Source organism: Diceros bicornis, chromosome 5 (genome assembly GCF_020826845.1).
Source record: "Diceros bicornis minor isolate mBicDic1 chromosome 5, mDicBic1.mat.cur, whole genome shotgun sequence".
Taxonomy (NCBI): domain Eukaryota; kingdom Metazoa; phylum Chordata; class Mammalia; order Perissodactyla; family Rhinocerotidae; genus Diceros; species Diceros bicornis.
Window position 1 is genome coordinate 17359624 of NC_080744.1, and position 20678 is coordinate 17380301.

At 37.2% G+C, this 20678-nt stretch overlaps 1 protein-coding gene across 6 annotated transcripts in view; it reads left to right on the forward strand.

The window, feature by feature from the left end:
- HEATR5A (HEAT repeat containing 5A) overlaps positions 1 to 20678 on the forward strand; it is a 98892-nt gene that overhangs the window by 9921 nt on the left and 68293 nt on the right. For 4 of the 6 annotated variants that reach the window (XM_058540753.1, XM_058540757.1, XM_058540758.1 and 1 more), the window contains exons 2-10: positions 3482 to 3682; positions 4914 to 5125; positions 6012 to 6120; positions 9161 to 9310; positions 9995 to 10169; positions 15131 to 15291; positions 16779 to 17034; positions 17653 to 17808; positions 19193 to 19443. In XM_058540753.1, coding sequence (XP_058396736.1) covers positions 3515 to 3682; positions 4914 to 5125; positions 6012 to 6120; positions 9161 to 9310; positions 9995 to 10169; positions 15131 to 15291; positions 16779 to 17034; positions 17653 to 17808; positions 19193 to 19443 — 1638 coding nt within the window. In that variant the 5' untranslated portion in view covers positions 3482 to 3514. Of the gene's footprint in view, positions 1 to 2187; positions 2796 to 3481; positions 3683 to 4913; positions 5126 to 6011; positions 6121 to 9160; positions 9311 to 9994; positions 10170 to 15130; positions 15292 to 16778; positions 17035 to 17652; positions 17809 to 19192; positions 19444 to 20678 lie in introns of those variants that run through there. The other 2 variants (XM_058540755.1, XM_058540756.1) reach the window with 2 other exon arrangements.

Sequence of the window (20678 nt, forward strand, 5' to 3'; positions counted from 1 at the left end):
ACTGGCTTCAAAGTGTTTGAGGGACTTGATTGGATGAAGGGGTGACGGCATCGGATCTAGTGGTTCGTCATATATCTCGAGTCAGATTGCTTAAGTGTACCACCAGGTTCTGTGTGACCTTCTCTGTGCCTCGCTTTCTTCATCTTAAAACAGGGCTAATAAAAATAGCTACCCCATGGACAGTTTTGCAAATTATTTAAGAAAATAAATGTAAGGCACTTAGAGTAGTGCCTAGAGTATAGTAAGTGGTCAATAAATATTAGCTTCTGCCAGAAATAACGGCTGCCATTACAGATGGAGCGGCAATTTTCTGAAATCTTTTTTCAAGTAGCATAACTTTACTTTGAAAAATGTGTTGCTATATATGTTCACTTTTAATAAACTAATCACTTTGTAATCTCAACAGAAACATAAAAATGAAAAATAAGAGAAAATTAGAAAAGTAAGCATTCTCTGGGTATATATAACCATAGGGCTGTGGTTATATTAAAATGTTCAGTAGATTGACCACATTTGTATTCATCTTCCTAAAGTGAAACTTCGGGTAAGAGCAGGAACATCTGTTATTTGCAAAATGTCTTTGCTTATCACATTGATAGTGCGTATGTGGAGATCACAGGTGCATTTGAGACTTGGGGGTTTAGATGTGGGATTGCCAATATGAATTGTCTACTTCTTTTAGGAGTAATTTATATGAGGAATATATTGAGGGCATTGGAGACAACTTATGCCCTGCTTATGATCTCAAGCTTTGTACTGAATTATTTATTATTGCACTGTGTTAGCTATTTTGCTTCTTGATAGATCATTTTACACCACAGTATTGCTGCTGCCAGAGGAAAAAAATGTCTCTTCAGCAGTCCTAATGACCTCTAAAAAGGGTAATTTTATTCTTAAGATAGGATTTTGACTTGCCCTGGTGGTTACAAGAAATTTTCTCTTTGATACTGAGGATATTTTTTTTCCTCACACAGTCATAGATATTGAGTGCAAACTTGCTTTTCACCTTCTATGTACTTAGTAGGTTTCTTCCAGAAGTTGTTTCTCTAGTGTTTGTTAACTTTATCCTTAATTGTGTATATTTTGACCAGTTCACTTCGGTAATTTAAGAAAGGAAAGGGGGATTTTTCAACAAGAAGCTAAAATTCATGTTGTTTCTGTAAAAGTGAATTTATTAGTACCATTGTTTATATTGTTCTTGTGCCTTAAAATTGACATTTCTGAAAATAACCTAATAGGTACTTTTGTTTTTGTTTTGAGGATCGTCAGTGCCAGGTCGTGGGTGGTATTGGGCAGGCGGGTAGGACTGATTGGGAGGGGACAACCCAGATGGCTAAAACTGCACACAGGCTTGAGAAGATGGGTGGGTGGGTGAAAGCTGTCTTTTGGCCTCTGGGGCAGAGTCACAGAATCTAGAATATTGTCCCAAGCCAGAGGACGCAGGTAAGATAAATACCCATAGAAGTTGGCAAATAATGTAAATGAGTAAGGCAGGCCAGGTGGCAACTGTGGCCTGCTGGAGAGTCCCTGCTCCTCTTAGATTCAGCCATTCGTTGCTGTATGGGGATTTGGATTCAGATTTTCATGTGAAATTTTGTGTTTAAGTATTAGTAACTAATTGTCCCCCCCAATACATTGCAGGCCAAATTTGGCCAACAGGGTATCGGTTTGTGACTACTGTCTTTAAAGAGGCTCTTTTTAGTTATGTGCTAATTATGATGATCTAATACTCTAGGTAATTTTATACCAGTACATTCTCTGGAAGAAAAAGTGAAAGAAAGATAGAAAAGCCTTCCACATGTCTCCCATCTGATTTTCTGATACATCTTTATTGACTGGCTTCTCTATAGAAGACTGAGATTTGTTTAGGGGATATGACTTATGTATTTTAAATGTTTTTAGTTTAATTATCTGCAGCATTCTATCTATACTTCTGTGCAGTTCCAATTACCTGTTTCTATTTAGCTTGGAGTTTTATTTATAATGTATCAAATTTATTTTTGATATATTAGTGAACAGGAGTATCCATCTTTTGTGTATATGGTGTCTTCTCTGTTATTTAATGTTCTTGATGATAGCTGTCACTCCTATAAGTAGTAGTAATAATTTTTTTTTTAAAGCCAGCTTGTGTTTTTTTGTTTCTTTTTTTAACCTTAAATAATTTTTTCCAACTTTTTATTGTGGTCTTCAAAAAAATACAGAAAAATTGAGGAATAGTAAAATGATCAGTCACATACCCACTACCTATATTCAACTGTTAATGTTTTGTCATATTTTATGGCTGATTGATTGATTTACTTAACCGTTTGAAAATGAGTTGCAGACATTATGCTGCTTTACTGCAGTATACTTGAGCATGTATCTCCTAAAAACAAAAGAATTCCATAATAACAATGCCACTTATAAATTTGTGTGTTTGTGTGTGTACACACACTTGTATGTTGTATATGTTCTGGAAAGGCCCTAGGGTGTGCCCAGGAAATGCTCATGAATTTTTAAAAAACAGAACCTCTGTCTTTTGTTGATTATTTGCTATAACAAAAGTGAAGGCTACATTGGATCTGGGTGAGAGCAGATATGATCTTTATTGCTACAATTCTTGGACAACATCCATCCAAGTGCCTTCAGAAGAGAATTTGCTTTCACAACAAGGCTCACAGAGATAAGGAGACTGAACTGGTTGAGATGGAACTCTCCTAAAACTCCTAGCCTAAAGCTACAGGCAGTGTCTTTATTAAGCTGGAGGAATGGATGCTAATGGGAATAAGTCCCTCTGCTCTGGCTTAGATCTCCAGGTAAATGACAGGATATGCAAAAGCCCAAGGAGATGTCAAGCTTTAGGTAGAATTTTACATAGAATTCTAGGAGGAGGTCTGAATATTTGGTCATTTGTTAATATGTACCCATGACTCATTTGAGTAAAAGAGAATTTAGACTACAAAGAAAACTGAAAATCGAACACCTGAGTAGTCCAACTAACCTTAAAATTTTCAGAATTTTAGTGGAATGTCTCTTCTGTTTATCAAGTTTTTGCAGGTGAATGTCAATAATGCTACTCTATTTTGCCTGTGTATTCTCTCAAAAAGGGGTACAGAATACAAAGGTGGATTTTGTGTCACCTATTGGGATTTTCCCAGTTTTACCCTAGAGCCATGGGGCCAACCCCATGGCGCAGTGGTTGGGTTCAGTGCACTTTGCTTCGGCTTTGTGGGTTCAGATCCCAGGTGCGAACCTACACCATTCATCAGCCATGCTGTGGCAGCAACCCACATACAAAATAGAGGAAAATTGGCACAGATGTTAGCTCAGGGCAAATCTTCTTCAGCAAGAAAAAAAAAAAAAAGGGTGGGGGGACTACCTAGAGCCATTATAAAAGATGTATACATTTAATTATGCTTTGTGCTCTTACATGGAATATTTCTGGTGTAGTGATTGCCTGTCTTTTCACTCTCCTTTTAAAATATGTTTTCTTCTGTTTCAGATTTTTGTTCTTAGGTATCTCAGCTGAAGTTTAATGAGAAGAATTGTGACCAGCTGGGAGAATTTTCTGCAAGGAATGGAATTAGCTCATAGCTTATTGCTCAATGAAGAAGCATACAGTCAACTAGGTGAAGTTCAGAAGGCAGAGTTTATTTTTGATTGGTTGAGATATTTGGAGAAGCTCTTGCTAGCAACCAGCAGGGTGGGTAAAATTGCAAAAACTGTTTTTTGGTTTTTTTTTAAGTGCCAGATAATGTTTAGTTCCTTTGGTTTGCTTTTCTAGTTTTGTCCAGAATAACCTAAATTAGCTTTCAAATGCTAGACCTTGTTAAGACTTTATAATGAAATACAGTAATTGTTTGCCGCCTCCCCCAAAACCTGCAGTTTTAATATTACAAGAAGTTTGTTCCAAAAAGCAGAGAGAAATGAGCTTATCTTCTGTACCTTGTGTACCTCCATATGCATGAAGCCCTGGTGTGGTATCGTGCTAAGTAATGTAGTGGTAGTTTCACCTAAAAAAAAGGGGAGCGGAGATCTGAACTGAAGAGTCTTTGAGTAAACGTTCTCTCTTAAAACCTTATGAAATGGGTACAAAAAAAGAAGACCGATCACTCGTACTCTTATCTGCATTCAACAGTTAACATTTTGCCCTATTTAATTGACTGATTTACTGAGCTGTGTGAGGTGGTACTTCTAAATACTTTTGCATACATTTCCTAAAAATCAGGACATTCTCCTACATAATAAAGATACCATATGTATTGCAGAAGTGGTGCAAAGACATTACTCGTGGAAATGATTAGAATTTAACAAAAGACAAAAATCCGTGCACTAAATTAATAGATATTTCATTGTGGTAGTTTAGGCCTTAGTGAGCACCTGAATACCATTACGTCTGTAATGATATTCTGTACTCCTTTTTCACAAGTAAAATGGAGTTACATTATTGGCATTTAAATGCATAAGCTTACAAAAAGAGAATTGCACTAAACTTAGAAAAAGATCTGAGTAAAACAGGTAACCATTACAAGGTCAGCTCTGGTCATAGGTTATAGGTTGCTGCTCATTTATGCAGATATGTGTAGGGTGGACGGTTAATAACTAAGAAGCTCTAGTTAAAATACAAATTTGCTCTACCTTTCAAACATAAGAAGAAAGATATAGAAGAGATGGAGCCCTTATCTTTGTGCACAGAGACTCCAGTATTGTGGTCCAGAATTTATTTTTTGGCGATACCAGCAGGGCAGCAAACCATTTATTCGTGTGGTGTGATGACCCTACCGCCAAGTTATCTGTAATTTTTAGTCAAAATAATTTTGCATTTTTCTAGAGCCTTTTAGTTAGTTCTTAAATATATGAAAGAAAAATCATATTAGAGGATTACATGTAATTATGTTGACTTTAAATTGTCTTTTTGTTACCTTCCTTTCTAGAGTGACGTAAGGGAGAAACAGAAGACTCTTGTTGAACAGCTCTTATCTTTGTTGAACAGCTCCCCAGGGCCTCCTACCCGCAAACTCCTTGCTAAGAATCTCGGCATTCTTTATAGTATTGGAGACACGTTTTCTGTTTACGAGACAATCGATAAATGTAATGATCTTATTCGTAGCAAAGATGATTCTCCAAGTTATCTTCCCACTAAACTGTAAGTTAAATATTAAAACTGAACAGAAAATAAAATAGTACTTCCTGTTGTGTCATTTTTATAAAGAACCCAAATAACTTGATAATTATATTGAAATTGAATACAAATTGTTTTACTCATTTTTATATCTAACTTTTTAAGAAATCTGACATTTTCCCATCTAACATTGGCTGAGAAACAGTTCTTTTAAAAAATATTTTAGACATATTTAAAGCCTAGATATCTCACTAAAATTTTAGCAGTTGTGAGTGTTTAAGAAAAAGATATTTTAAATTCTTCACATTTGGTTATTCTTTTAGTGTATTCTTAGTAGTGAAAATGAATAGTAATTATATAGAAAAATACTAGTCTTCTAAGATCCTAAGAAGAACAGCTTAGTTTCTTTCTTTATGGGATTCAGTTCATTTTATCACCTGTTATTTTAGAGAAGGCAATAAGCCATGTACGGTTCCACATAGTAATTTTATAGAAATTTTTGTTGATCTAATTTTTACCTTATAAAAGACTGTATTTTCCCATAAAGTTTTCAGACTTCAGACTTGATGAGAACACTATTTCTTGGTTTTTTATCTTTAAGTCCATCTTTGATTATCTAATATATGAAGCTGAGTTCTATTAAAAATTATTTTGTAAGAAATTTGAATCTTTAGGCTGAGATTTAGATTAATTGAAGATTGATACCTCTTTTTAAAAATCTTGTTATGGAAAGTGTAATTATTTGATACTCACCTAAGTGTCATGACTTACAATGTAACAATGGAGTAGATTCTGGGAAATTTTATCCTTTAAAAGTAAAATTAAATAGTCACCATTATATATCCTAAGATTTTTTTCTTTTTTTTTTTTTTTTAGCCATGGCTAATTTTTAATTTAAATCTTGTTTCAGTGCTGCTGTGGTCTGTTTGGGTTCCTTGTACAAGAAGTTGGGTAGAATACTGGGTAACACCTTCACTGATACAGTGGGGAATATTCTTAAAGCTATGAAGAGTGCAGAGGTAAGTAACTACAAATTTGACCAAAAAACAAAACGATCATATTTTAGGAGCTGGCCTGGTGGCGTATTGGTTGGGTTCCTGTGTTCCGCTTTGGTGGCCCAGGGTTCGCCAATTCATATCCTGGACATGGACCTACTCACTGCTCATCAAGCCTTGCTGAGGCAGCGTCCCACATAGAAGAACTAGAAGGACCTACAACTAGGATATACAACTATGTACTGGGGCTTTGGGAGAAAAAAGGAAAAAGAGGAAGATTCGCAACAGATGTTAGCTCAGGGCCAATCTTCCTCAAAAAAAAAGGATCGTATTTTATAAGTGTTATGGTTTCTTGAGGCAATAAAAGAGGCTTACCTGTGGGGCTGGCCCGGTGGTGTAGTGGTAAAGTTCGCATGCTCCACTTCAGTGGCCCGGGGTTTGCGGGTTCGGATCCCGGGCGCAGACCTACTCACCGCTCATCAAGCCGTGCTCTGGCAGCATCCCACGTACAAAATAGGGGAAAATTGGCACAGATCTTAGCTCAGCGACAACCTTCCTCAAGCAAAAAGAGGAAGATTGACAGCAGATGTTAGCTCAGGGCCAGTCTTCCTCACCAAAAAAAAAAAAGAGCTTTACCTTTGACAAGCATACATAAGGTATGTATATAAATATATCCAAAATGAAATATTTCTAGGTGACACACATCTATTTTGTATATTGCAATAATGCAGTAAAATTTTGTGTATTCAGATAAATCCAAATGGGTGAAAACTAAGGTATTTCTCTGGCAGACCCATCCCTATTCCCTCCTCTCACATCACCTTTTCCATCTGATACTGCTTACTAGTGTCAGAGCTGGTGCTTGTCACCAAGGACCCAGATACATAATTGGTAACTACTGTATACCTGATGAATGGATTAGTATTGTAGCAGCAGCAGAAGGGAGTGAGGAACATAATCAGGGTGGGAAAGAGCACGGAAGATGTAAGTACAACCAGGATCTGGATGACCTTTAAATTGCCAGGGGAGCGTATTATCAACCTTAGCGTCATTGATTTGTTGGCATCATTTACCACTGTGGAATACCCTGTGTTTTTGTAGTTGTCTCTCCACTTGACTTCCAAGATACTGTGATCTCTTGCCAACTTCAGTTTTACCATTCAGTTTTGAGATGAAAAGTATTTGTATGTTTGTATATCAAAAATTTAACATCTGTGGTCCCTAATTTTTTTTTTTTTTTCCCCCAAAGCCCCAGTAGATATAGTTGTATGTCATAGCTGCACATCCTTCTAGTTGCTGTATGTGGGACGCGGCCTCAGCATGGCCGAGAAGCGGTGCATCGGTGCGTGCCTGGGATCCAAACCCGGGCCACCAGCAGCGGAGTGCGAGCACTTAACCGCTAAGCCACAGGGCCGGCCCTGTGGTCCCTAATTTTAAAGATAACTCAGCACCTTTAACTATGAAAATATCACACCAGTTCTTATTCTTACCTTACTTAGAAAAGCAGTCTAGAAAACTCTGAAATAATTTATAAAAATTCTGGCTTGTTACGCACACATTTTTTAAAAATGTACCAAGATAAAACATGGGAAAATTCAGATGTAAAATATGTTTAATTTCAAGAAGAACGTAGCTAATTCAAGAACTTTACGGAGAAGTGAAGTCCATAATATAAAACCGGTGAGAGAGTCTACTCAGCAGATCACTTCTCAGCAGTAGTTTCCTGAAAGATTGAAGAAGGTGATTCAAGAAAAGAGATTGTTGACTTCTATAAATCTGCTTTTAAATAAAGCCAGATGTCTATAAGAACTTTTATTTACTGAGGTATGACCACTTTAAACTTTTTTTCCTCTTAACTCCTTGGTTAAACTGTAATACATTTTAGGCCCCATGGTTAACAGAGGATTACTCTGTAGGTCTCAGAAATTTTAAAGTTATTGCTGTGTATTTTATTGCTTCCTTATTTCTTACCTTTATGATTTAGTTGATCAGGTACCACGACATTTCGGAGATATCAAAAGGGACTCCCGCCTTTGATACACACCCACCAGTGATATATAACATTTGAAATGGAGATAAAAGAAAGTCAGAAGTTTCCCGTTATCATCCATTTTGTTAGGTTCACCTGTAGTTACTCACTATTATGCTCCTTTGAACAAAGATAAATTAATAACGTTACTGTGAAAATGATACTTGATGTTGATCTTTGTCTTCCTCCAACTTTACGTACCTCTGGTGGCCGTAACTTCCTGGGATATGGAAGTCATGTGGGGCGTTTAGTAAAACAGCAATAGTGCAATCAACTACTACCTCTTAAGTGCACTATGTGCCAGGCACTGTGGGGAATATTGTACCCACAGCGTCTTATTTACTTCTCGCACTGGCTCCTTGAGGTTTATCTTATCCTCATTTTATAGATGAAGAAATAAGTAAGAACAACTTGAAGTCACACAGCTGCTAAGGCTTAGAGCCAGGATTCAAACCTAGGTCTTTTTAAGTCTAAAGCCCAGACTTTTAACTTCTGAGTTAAACTACTTGGACCGATAAATGATAAAATACTAATAGCTGTAAAATCTCTTGAGCATTTGCTGTATGTCAGGCACTATTCTGAGCACTCAATGTGTAGTAATTCATTGAATCCTCACAACAACCTGTGAGGCGGGTACTGTTAGACATAAAGAAGCAGATTTGCCCAAAGTCATGTAGCTAGGAGGTGGCAGACCCTGTGCTCTTAACACGTTACCTCATATTATAGCAACCATTTATTGAATGCTGACCAACATGCAAACTTTGCTCTGGGCACTTTCCGTGTAATTTCATTTGCTCTTCACATCAGGCCTGTGCAATTTGTATTGTGTTGAAATGTAGTATATGCAAATAACACTTTACAAATAGTAAACACTTCATAAAATAGCAACTATTAATGTTTCTTGATGTCAGAATGGGTTGGTTAGTGTGTACAAAAATCTGAGTATTTCTCTAATATATGAGAAATTTCAGTGCTTAATGCTGTTCTTCACAGTGAATTTTTTTTCCTTTAAATTTTTTCTTTTCTCTTTGGTAGTCTCAAGGTCGATATGAGATTATGCTGAGTCTGCAAAATATATTGAATGGACTAGGAGCTGCTGCTACATCTTGCCACAGGGATATTTATAAAGCTGCTAGATCCTGCTTAACAGATAGATCCATGGCTGTTCGTTGTGCTGCTGCAAAGGTGAAATGGTCTAATAAGCAGATTTGCTAAAAGTTAATATAAAGAAAATTAAATCCATTTGTCCCTGTGAAAACACTAGTAACAGCTACGTGATCTTAGAGCTGCAGCCTTGGTAATCAGATAGGACTACCATCTCATTTTAGCACATGAAGAAACTGAGACCCAGAGAGTCGTATGAATTTCCCAGGGTTCTTTAGTAGTTAGCAACACAATGTCAAAGGATGGGGAGTTCAGACTGCCAGGCTCGTAAGTATTCTTTCCACTGTGCTATGCTTCCTTGCTATAACTGTGTAAACTAAAATTTACATGTAAGGTTTATGTTGTTTGAAAGTGATTTTTGTTTTTATCATGCCTTCTTAACATAATTGGTTAGATAGTACAGTAAAATTGTTGGCTTATGTTGGAATTATCCTCACAATTGCTCATAGCCAACAGATTGATTCTAAAGACATTTTTTCTAGCCTCCTGACTTACAGATGGGTCCTCCTCCCCAGCCTTTGTGGGCACATTGCTTTATGTAGTATAAGTTTTATGACTTTTAATTGTCCCTGCAATCATTATTTAGATACTTTGGATTTGTGTATTTTTTTTTTTAGATCTTAATAGTTTCTACAGACTTAAATAGATCTGAACCTGACATTTGTATTTTATTTTTCATTAATTTTTGTTTTTCCAATTGAATAGTGTCTCCTTGAACTTCAGAATGAGGCCGTCTTTATGTGGACTACAGATCTGGACAGTGTGGCCACACTATGTTTTAAATCCTTTGAAGGTTCTAATTATGATGTGCGGATTTCCGTTTCAAAGCTACTAGGCACAGTGTTGGCAAAAGCTGTGATTTCTAAACATCCAGGAACAGGTAAATTCATGTAATTACTTTCAGAATGTCTTCTATAATTTTTTCCCAGTTGATTTAAACAAGCATAGGTAGCATTACTGCTACCCATTATTACTTTCAGAAAGAGGTGGGATATAAACAATTTTAGTTCCTAAACATTGTTGTAGGACCCAAGATTTCATTTTGAAACAATTCAGTAAAAATTTGAGGAAAAGAAATAAAGGAACTCTTGACGAAATGTGCTTTATGCAATCATTGTATTGCTTTACATTATGGCCTTTTTTTTTTTAAGAAGAAAAAGTAAATTGTGAAGTGTTATCCAATAAGAGATATAATCTAAGTCTTGAGAATTTTTTTTTAGCAGCATACATCTAACTACATACATTTGGCTTGCCATTTTCTAGATTGGTACAAGGGAACAATGATGTAAATAATTCCAAACAGCAATGTTTGACATTTACTGTATTTGGACAATTTGGTTTGTGTTAGTTTTTATTTCCTATTTATACACTTCTAGGCAGTAAGCAAAGATGGGGTATCTTTGAAAACGTGAGAGTTTGTTTGGGTTTAATCTACAGTGTACATAAGACATTGATGAATAATGAAAACTTACTGTATCGTTTTATCTCCGAAGAATAAACAACCTCACACAAATGAAAATGTGATTGTTCTGTAGAACCTTGCTCCTCAAACATCTACAGGCCAGGAGAACTGACATCACCTGGGAGCTTGTAAGAAATGCAGAAACCCAGTCCCCACCCAACTTACTAAATGAAAATTCTCATTTTAACAAGATCCCCAGATAATGTGTGTGCACATTAAAGTTTGAGAAGCATTACTGTAGGGATTGTTCATTGTTACATCAAGGAGGATTCTGGTTTTTGCTAAAGCCAGTGTTTCTTAACCAGTTATGAGAGAGGACAGGTAATATAGCATATCAGAATCACCTGGGGACACTAACAAACTGTACAGTCTCCTCATTCTCCAATTGAGACCTAAAAGTTTACAATTTAAAATAAATTTTTATTGTGGTTCTTCTGATCTTGTAATTCAAAACCACTTTCTTGGGGCCGGCCCGGTGCTGTAGCTGTTTAAGTGCGTGTGCTCTGCTTCGGCAACCCGGGGTTCGCAGGTTTGGATCCTAGGCGCGCACCAACGCACTGCTTGTCAAGCCATGCTGTGGCGGCGTCCCATATAAAGTAGAGGAAGATGGGCACAGATGTTAGTCCAGGGCCGATGTTTCTTGGCAAAAAGAGGAGGATTGGCATCAGATGTTAGCTCAGGGCTGATCTTCCTCACACACACACAAAAAAAAGACTTTCTTATTTATGGGAGAGAGGAGAAAGGGCGGATGGGAAGAGGAAGAAGCTACAAAAAAATCCAAACCAGGGAAAAAAAGGTTGTTCAGAGTATTTAAGAGATTAAATCTTAAGCCCCCTAAGAAATTGAAATTAGAAGACATGTTTAATCAAACCCTCTTGAAAATGTGACTTGCTCATTTCTATAGATGTATCGTTAGCACGAGCACACAGTTGTAGTAACAACAAGCAGAATGTAGAATTGCATAACAAATGTGAATACTATTTCAATGTACACTTTCCTGTAGTAGCACTAAACTGGTACCGGCATATTTGTCATCATACTAAGTAAAGAATCAGCTTCACCATCACTAAAAAACTTTTGCCCAATGTTTTGTTAGAAATTGTGTCATCTTGCATCTGTAAGTTCTAGCTTGGGTTATAATTGAGTTATTTTCATACAATTAAAAAATGATCTAGATGTCATAATAGATTTTTCTTTAAGTAGGGGACTAATAGCAACATAATGCTTAATAATTTGGAAAGCAAATGCAATGGAGGTTTGTACACTCAACCACAGTGTGCAAAGATTATGAGGTAAAGAACTGAAATGAGGGCCGGCCCCGTGGCTTAGCGGTTGGGTGCGCGCGCTCTGCTGCTGGCGGCCCGGGTTCGGATCCCAGGACCGCACCAACGCGCCGCTTCTCCGGCCACGCTGAGGCCGCGTCCCACATACAGCAACTAGAAGGATGTGCAGCTATGACAGACAACTATCTACTGGGGCGTTGGGGGAAAAATAAATAAATAAAATCTTTAAAAAAAAAAAAAAGAACTGAAATGATTTTTCTAGTAAAAGTAACAGGTTTCAAATAGATGGTATATCATACTAAGGCACTTAAAAAGCAGGGATCAAGTATGACATTTTTCTAACATTGGGATAAGTTGCCAGGGATTTATGTAGTCTTTTGAAATTACTTCTTAACCACGAACCTGAAGTAGGTGCTTAGCGGTGGCTGGCAGTCATACTGTGTTTCCTTCGTCCATTCACTCTCTCACTTTCCTAATTGACGATTTTATACCTTCTTCTCACCTCAGACTCCTTTCCCCATCTTACCTTCATTTGATGGCCTATCTTGCATAGGCTCCCCTACCACATCTACCCACCTACTAGCATCTATATCCATATGCTCTGACTTTCCCACTGTTACTAAGGATGAATTATCCCATTTTCTACTAAAGCCATACTGTCAGTGTATATTAGAGCTCTTCCTTTTGCCTGCTCAAGGACATTGCCCTAGGAGGTCTCCCCTCTCTTACATCAATTTTTCCCTCTCTATTGGAGTATTCCTACAAAAGCATGCTTTTGTTTCTCCCATCTTTAAAAAAGAAAAAAGGAGCTGGGAAAGCTGTTTTTTACAGTGGGATGCCAACTAATGTAGAAGGAATGATTGTTAGATAATGACCTTTTTTGCAATCATTGTAGTACATAATAATTTATGCACGTAGGAATCCTCAGTGCATTCTTGGATGAAAGTTTGATGGGTTACAGGATAGTTATGCTGTCTTAAAGTATCACCACACAGCTTACATAGTAAATTACAAAGGGAAAAATGACATTTTACAGTGGACAAACCTGGCAGCCACCTTATTCAATAGTGTTCAAAGATAATATCAGCAATGTAGGAATGGACTGACACTATGCCTGATGGTGCTTTTTGATGTTACGCGTTGAGAAGGCTTACGGCATTACTTAGATAGTTCTCCTGCCAGAAATTCTGAGGAAATACTAGACAAACTCAAATTGTGGGCTATTCCGTAAAACAACTAGCCCCACATGTATTCAAAAATGAAAAAGTGGTAAGGAAAATGGTGAGTCTAGGTGAAGGGTATATGGGAGTTTATTATTCTTGCAGCTTTTTTGTAATGTTGAAATTTTTTCTAATAAAAAACTTAAAAATACATATGTACATATGCCCAGACTCCACTCTATTGCAGCCACCTTGGTGTAAGCCACCATCACCTCTTGCTTGAATTACTAAATTGCTCCTAATGGGTTCCCCTTCTTCTACCCCTTTGCCCCCTTCTGCGGTCCTCTCAGCGCTGAAGCAAAGTGACAGATATCACTCCTCTGCTCAGGTTCCTCCACTGGCACCTCACTTCGCTCACATCCTTAGAAGGATCTAGAAGGTCCTGTGTCTTCTGCTCTCTCCCTATCCTTCCACTCAGGCCTGTCTCCTCCTAGACCCTCCACTGCTCTGTCCTCATAGTTCTGCTTGAACTCACTGGGCATCCTATCCCTCCTCGAGGCCACTTTGTCCTAGCTGTTTCCTCTGCCTACAACACTTTTTCTCCAGATATCTGCATGCCTAATTCCCTCACTACCCTCAAACTGTGTTTCTGTGTCCCCCTTTCAGTGAATCCTACCCTGACGACCCTATTTAAAATCACAAACACTTCCTCCCACCCGCAGTATTCCTGATCTCCTCTGTTTTTTGCATGTCTTTTAATCACTGTTTAACGTACTATGTATTTAATCATTTATTTTGTTTATTGTTGTCTCTCCTTCCTAGAATTTACCATCCATAAGGGCGTGGATTTTGTACTATTTACTGATGTTTCTCTCCCAAATGCCGATGTAGGTTTTCATTTGTTTCAGTTGGTTATCTCTGTCTTAATTTTAATTAGTGGAAGTTTATTTCTCTGCTGTGTATGACTTGAGTCAGTAGTGAGGGTCAGAGCTTGTGACCATTTTTCAAAAGAATGAAAGGGGGAAAATGAGTTCTTTTTTTTATTTTTTGTTTTTTTGTGTGAGGAAGATCAGCCCTGAGCCAACATCCATGCCAGTCCTCCTCTTTTTGCTGAGGAAGACTGGCCCTGGGCTAACATCTGTGCCCATCTTCCTCCACTTTATATGGGATGCGGCCACAGCATGGCTTGACAAGTGGTGCCTCGGTACGTGCCCGGGATCTGAACCCAGGCCGCCAGCAGTGGAATGCGAGCACTTAACCACTACGCCATGGGGCCGGCCCTGGGTTCTTTTAAAGGGGATATTATCCCCTTGACATTCACAGGGAGAAACTCAGCTGTGTCAAACTGAAGACAAACTTAAACATTCTGCCGTAACTAATCTCTTAATTATTATAGCCTGAAGGCCACCTGGGCAATTTGGGTAATAGTTGGCGTTGATTTCTTCAGAAACTGAAGATATAACAAAAGTTGGACTTGCAGTTGAGAATTTTAAAAGTAGGACATGGTGGTTACTTTATATAAGTTTCGATAAGAGTTGTAGAGTATTTGGAAAAATAAAATTACGATTTTGGTATTTTTAGTATTTGGAAAGAATCTTCAAAGCAATGTATAACATTTTCATTCATGGAGAACTGGGGCAGTTTATGTTTTCCCTTATTTTAGAAGACCATTAGCGTTTTAACTTCTTTGAGGAACAGAGAGCAATAGGATAATCTGAAAGTGGCACAGACTTGAAGATGTTGTTGACATGGTACTTCAGTGTCTGTTGTGATTTGACCTCTGAACCCCTGTGTCACTGTGTATTAATGTGTGTAATGTCTCGTAAGTTTTGCATTTTATTTGGATTTTTAGTTTATTTTTATTAACGTGCTGATCAAGATCATGCATTAAAGTTTAGTCTCTGAAATACGAATCATGTTTTGTTCTTTGTTATAGCAGCTTCACGTCAAAGCATTCGCAGAATATCTCTGGAGGAAGTTCTGGAATTACTAGGAACAGGGTTTCTGCGTGGGAGTTCAGGATTTCTTCGAGCCAGTGGAGATATGCTGAAAGGAACCAGTTCAGTCAGTAGGGATGTTCGAGTTGGAGTTACTCAGGTTAGAATCACAAATCAGTATCTGAACGTAATTCTCACTGGCCTATAAGGAAAGCGTTAGTGTCTAACTCCAGACAGAAGTGATACTGTGCAAGATCATCACTTATGCTCTCATACTTATAAATAGATACAGTGAGGCCAGAACACTTTTTAAAAACTGGATTACGGGGGCCGGCCTGGTGGCGCAGCAGTTAAGTACGTGCACTCCGCTTCAGCAGCCCAGGGTTCGCAGGTTCGGATCCCTAGCGCACACCGATGCACCGCCTGTTAACCCATGCTGTGGCGGCGTCCCATGTAAAGTAGAGGAAGATGAGCACAGATGTTAGCCCAGGACCAGTTTTCCTTGGCAAAAAGGGGAGGATTGGCATTGGGTGTTAGCTCAGGGCTGATCTTCCTCACACACAAACAACAAAAACTGGATTACAAGTCAGAGAACCTTATTTACAAACAAAGCAAATTAAATAGACTGTTACCCACTATGTATTTTCGATTCCTAACAATGGGAGATTTTTGTTTATTTCCTTTGAAATACAAACAACATTTTTTGTTTGTTTCTGGGCCTTGTGCCTTCATGGGTCTTGTGGTTTAACATGTTTTCCATTGTGTTTATGTGTGCTTGTACAGTTTGAATTTAAACTATTATGTACATATTCAGCATGGGCAATATTGTATTTCCATTTTATATGGTTTCAACTCCTAAGTAAAGGTTACAGCATGTAATCTACTTAAGTGCTTAAATTCTTGGTCCTAACCAAAATGTAAAAACCTAAACCCTGGGAAAAACATCTTAGGATGAAACAACACAGAGGTCTCTGAATTATCTTGTTTTATAAATGCCGTTATAGTTCAAAGCAAACCTGTGTTTTTTTAAATTCACGTGTCCTCATTGTTTTATACTGCGTGATGTCATTCATGAAAATGTAAGATGTCCCAGTATAGTTACAAACTGTGTTTCTAAAAAACAGATTGCATAAGAAAACTACTGTCTTTGTATCTCTAGAGTAAGACAAATGATTAGCATTCATGAAAATAAAAAGCAATGATTCATCACCTAAATTTCTTTCAGGTTTATAGAAATAAATTCCCTTAGGGTTATAGTGTTGGAACATAGTTAATTCTTACAATGTGTTCATATGTTAGATTTGGGGTTTCTTATTCAGAATGTTAAAGAGCTTGAATCCTTTGTTCAGAAAATCCACAGACATTTTACATATTAGCTGACTACACTGACTGTCCTGGATCTTTGCACAGTCTGACCAAATAAAGTACAACAGACAGCATAAATGAAATCTCAGTTGAAACACTGCATACTTCAGTTTTGGCTTAACAAACAAAAAAGTAGTACTACATTTATATAGCTGAAGTGACTATAAATGAGGAAAGACTAAAAAGAGATATTAATAAATTCTGCATATTTTGTGGAAGAGAAGACATTAATGTAGAATTTAAATTATTTTATTTTGAAGATAAAACTCCTTTCTTTTTTAGGCTTACGTGGTATTTGTTTCAACACTAGGAGGAGTGTGGCTAGAGAAAAATTTTGCTGCCTTTCTTTCTCATGTCCTAAGCCTCGTGTCACAGTCGCACCCTAAAGCCACCCAAACTCAGATTGATGCTGTCTGTGGTCGCCGGTGTGTTTCATTTATCCTTCGAGCTACTATAGGAGGCCTTCTTGGAGAAAAGGCTCAAATTGCTGCTGCCAAGGATATTTGCCAGGCTGTCTGGAAGTTAAAGAAAGTTGTGGGTATGGATCCACTCAGACAATCTGTTTTAACAGTGCCAAAGGAATTGTCCCTTTGAAAAAGCTAGACTGGTATATTACTATGTTAATACAAAAAACACTTTGATAATAGATGTCAGTTGTTTCAGAGTAGTCAATATATAGATGAGATATAAATTATCTAACTTGGTAAAAACTGTCATATTTATGTACAAATCTTAAAGGATGGTGATAGTATTTCCTCAGAATTCATGATCTTCCTATAGAAGTTGAATACATTGTTTTTTAAAACAATTAGTTTATCTCAGTTCCTATACTGTTTTAAGTCCACTCTGCTTATCTTGTGTATCAATAAAATTGTAATATTCTTTAGTTTTCCATGAGTTTTCCCTTTCAGTAGCTTTTTACTTGCTAAAAGAGTAATAAGGGATCTGTGGTCAGGTTGCTTGAGCTAAATCAGTTATATTTAGTTCTTTCTCTGTTGATGCAAGTCCCCATTGTAGTATTTCAGTTACTGCCTTAAGGGTTTCATATAGATCAAGTGGAGGTATTAATTTTTTCCTTTATGCTTTTCTGCTCCTAACACCCACCCCCTGTAATACATTTTACTAAAACAGTAGTTCATTCTTACGCCTCTGTCAGATGCTGTGATGAGTGACGGTAACTTGGAAACCCGGCTTGGCTCCGCAGATTTAGCAGCTGGCCAGCATATGCTGGTGTGTGCTTTACAGGAACTTGGAAATCTCATACACAGTCTCGGCACCACAGCCGCACCTTTGCTGCAGGATTCAAGTGCAGGTATCTGTTATTTGTGACTCATCTCAGTACCTTATTTTTACTTTTACTCCAGACAGCTTTTTTCCAAAAGGAAATCTCCTTCATATAGCTCATTTGTTATAGATTCCACTGCAAATTTATTAGAGATGTTTTATAAAATATATATAATCCAGATTATTAAAAATATGTATATATTTGAGTTTTTTTGCTTTTTAATTAAAGATTCTCTGAATCTCCCCCTGCCCCCCTTTTCTGGAGATATTTAAGATAACATGGAAAAACAGAGAAGTAAACCTGAACTCATCTCTCATCTGCAGTAAAAACATTAGTTTCTATGTGGTATAAGTCATTCATTTCCTTAAAGGTCTTTTCAAGCAGTGTCTATTTCTCTTTTGAAAATTATTTAATCACTTTGAGAGATAATTCACATACCATAAAATTCACCCTTTTAAAGTGTACAGTTTGGTGGTTTTGGTATATTCAGAGTTGTACAACCACCTCCACTGTCTAATTCCCAAATGTTTGCATCACCGCAAGAAGTCCTGGACCCAGTAGCAGTTACTCCCCATTTCCCGTTCCTCAGCCCCTGATAACCACTAATCTACTTTCTGTCTCTATGGACTTGCCTGTTCTGGACATGTCATATAAATGAAGTCATACAGGTTGTGGTCTTCTGTGACTGACTTCTTTTATTTAATCACTTTTAAAAATCATTTTTAATGGTTTTTGTCCTTTGTGATGCACATTTCCTGCTGATTGAAGCTTTACATTATATTTTGTTTACAAGTTGTTTATCCCAGGATATATTATTTAAGTGGCAGTCAACATGAACTGTTACATGTTTTGATGAAAGTGTATGTTGAATTATAGCAAATGTAAACTTTTATTCTTGCTGGTAGTGGTATGCCACTGCCTTTGTAATTGGTTAGTAGCCCATTGAGGACCTAGCAAAAGCTCAGTTTTGTTCTCAGATATGATAGATAGGAAGTAAACTAATTATGTAGATTAATGTGCCAGAAGGGATTTAAAAAAAAAGGAGAATGGAGCATGGTGTAACATTTCTTTTCAAGGTGTTTTTGTTATTTATTGATAATTTTTAATTGCTAACATTACTTGAATAATGATTTCAAAATAAAGTAAGTAGAACATTGGCTTATTTAGGAAATAAAATTTTTCTTTCGTGTACTGACTTAATTTAAGGCAGTTTTCATGAGATATATTAGTAAAACTAATTCTTGGATACGAAAAATTATTTATAATTGTCACTTATTTTTTTTCTATTTTGATTTGGCTTTTGATAAAGATAACATTTTATATCCATGTGGCTGCTTGTTCTTTTGACTGTTCTATGGCTGAGTTTTGTCTGTGGAGCTAAGTCATCATATGTTTTTTTCTGTCCTTCCAGGCATTCTTGACAGTGTCATTTCAGTTACCATTCATCCTAGCGTTTCTGTTCGACTAGCAGCAGCTTGGTGTTTACACTGCATTGCTGTGGCATTACCTTCTTATCTAACGCCTCTCTTAGACCGGTGCCTGGAACGGCTTACTGTGCTTAAGTCTTCACCCGAAGCAGTGACTGGCTTTAGTTTTGCTGTGGCAGCTTTGTTGGGAGCAGTGAAACATTGTCCTTTAGGAATTCCTCACGGAAAGGGCAAGGTAATTGATTCATTCTCCACATGTATGATAATGATGTTTCAAGTTTTTCCCAAAAACATCATCATCTTCTTGTGTACCACCCAGTCAAAGCCATGCAGGACAAATTTCTGAGCCATCAGCTGCTCTACTTAAATGTTAAATATTATCAACATAATTGTTGTAAAAAACAAAGGGATAGTTAAAAATGTCTTATCCACACTTAAACAGGAGTGCTTTCTGTTAGAAGTATCTCCATTTAGTAACAAAATTTGTTCCTAAAGTCTTTATTTTGCCATATATTTAGTCCTGCCATAGAAGCGCATTTAAAATTACCCTGTAGGTCCGGCCCCGTGACTTAGCGGTTAAGTGCACGCGCTCCGCTGCTAGCGGCCCCGGTTCGGATCCTGGGCGCGCACCGACACACCACTTCTCTGGCCATGCTGAGGCCACGTCCCACATACAGCAACTAGAAGGATGTGCAGCTATGACAGACAACTATCTACTGGGGCTTTAGGGGGAAAAAATAAATAAATAAAATTAAAAAAAATAAATAAATAAAATTTCCCTGTAAAGGACAAATAGAGCTACAAAAGAGATTTTAAATTTCATTTAATAGTTTTATAGTTGGTATTATTGGTGATATTATTTTGAAATGAGTTTACATGTAGTAAACTTTAAAGATAAACTTGAAAGATAAAGTAGATAATGAATGTTCTTAGGAACCAAGATTTTCCACATATAAAATAAAGCTACAGCTGTAGAATGAAGAAAGTTAAGTAAAAGCCCCATATGTTAAATTTGAATTGAAAATATCACTATAAACTTATAATTTCATTTTTTCAAAAATACTTACATCCTCCGTCTGTCCAGTGAAAAGACCTAAAAGCATTGACAACCCTGTAGCAGGGAAAACCACTGGTGCCCAGATTATGGCTCTAAATACCATTTGAACCAAAAAGGAATCAGGTCTCCATGGAGGAATGGCTGGTTCCAGGTCTGGGACAGGAAATGTACAGTATAAGCCTGAAATATCTTGTCATGCCAGAAAGCAAGGATGTCATCAAAGACTACTGTGTTCGTTTTAATAGGATACAGAAGGTAACTTAAGGGGCTTCCCACTGACCAAAGATGGGGTAATGTGTACATCGAAAAAATAATGACAACAGTGGATTGAAAAACATAATAAATATATAAGACCTCATTAGTTCATAATGATACTGAAAAAAATGTCTCCCCAAAATTGCATTGCTACCAAA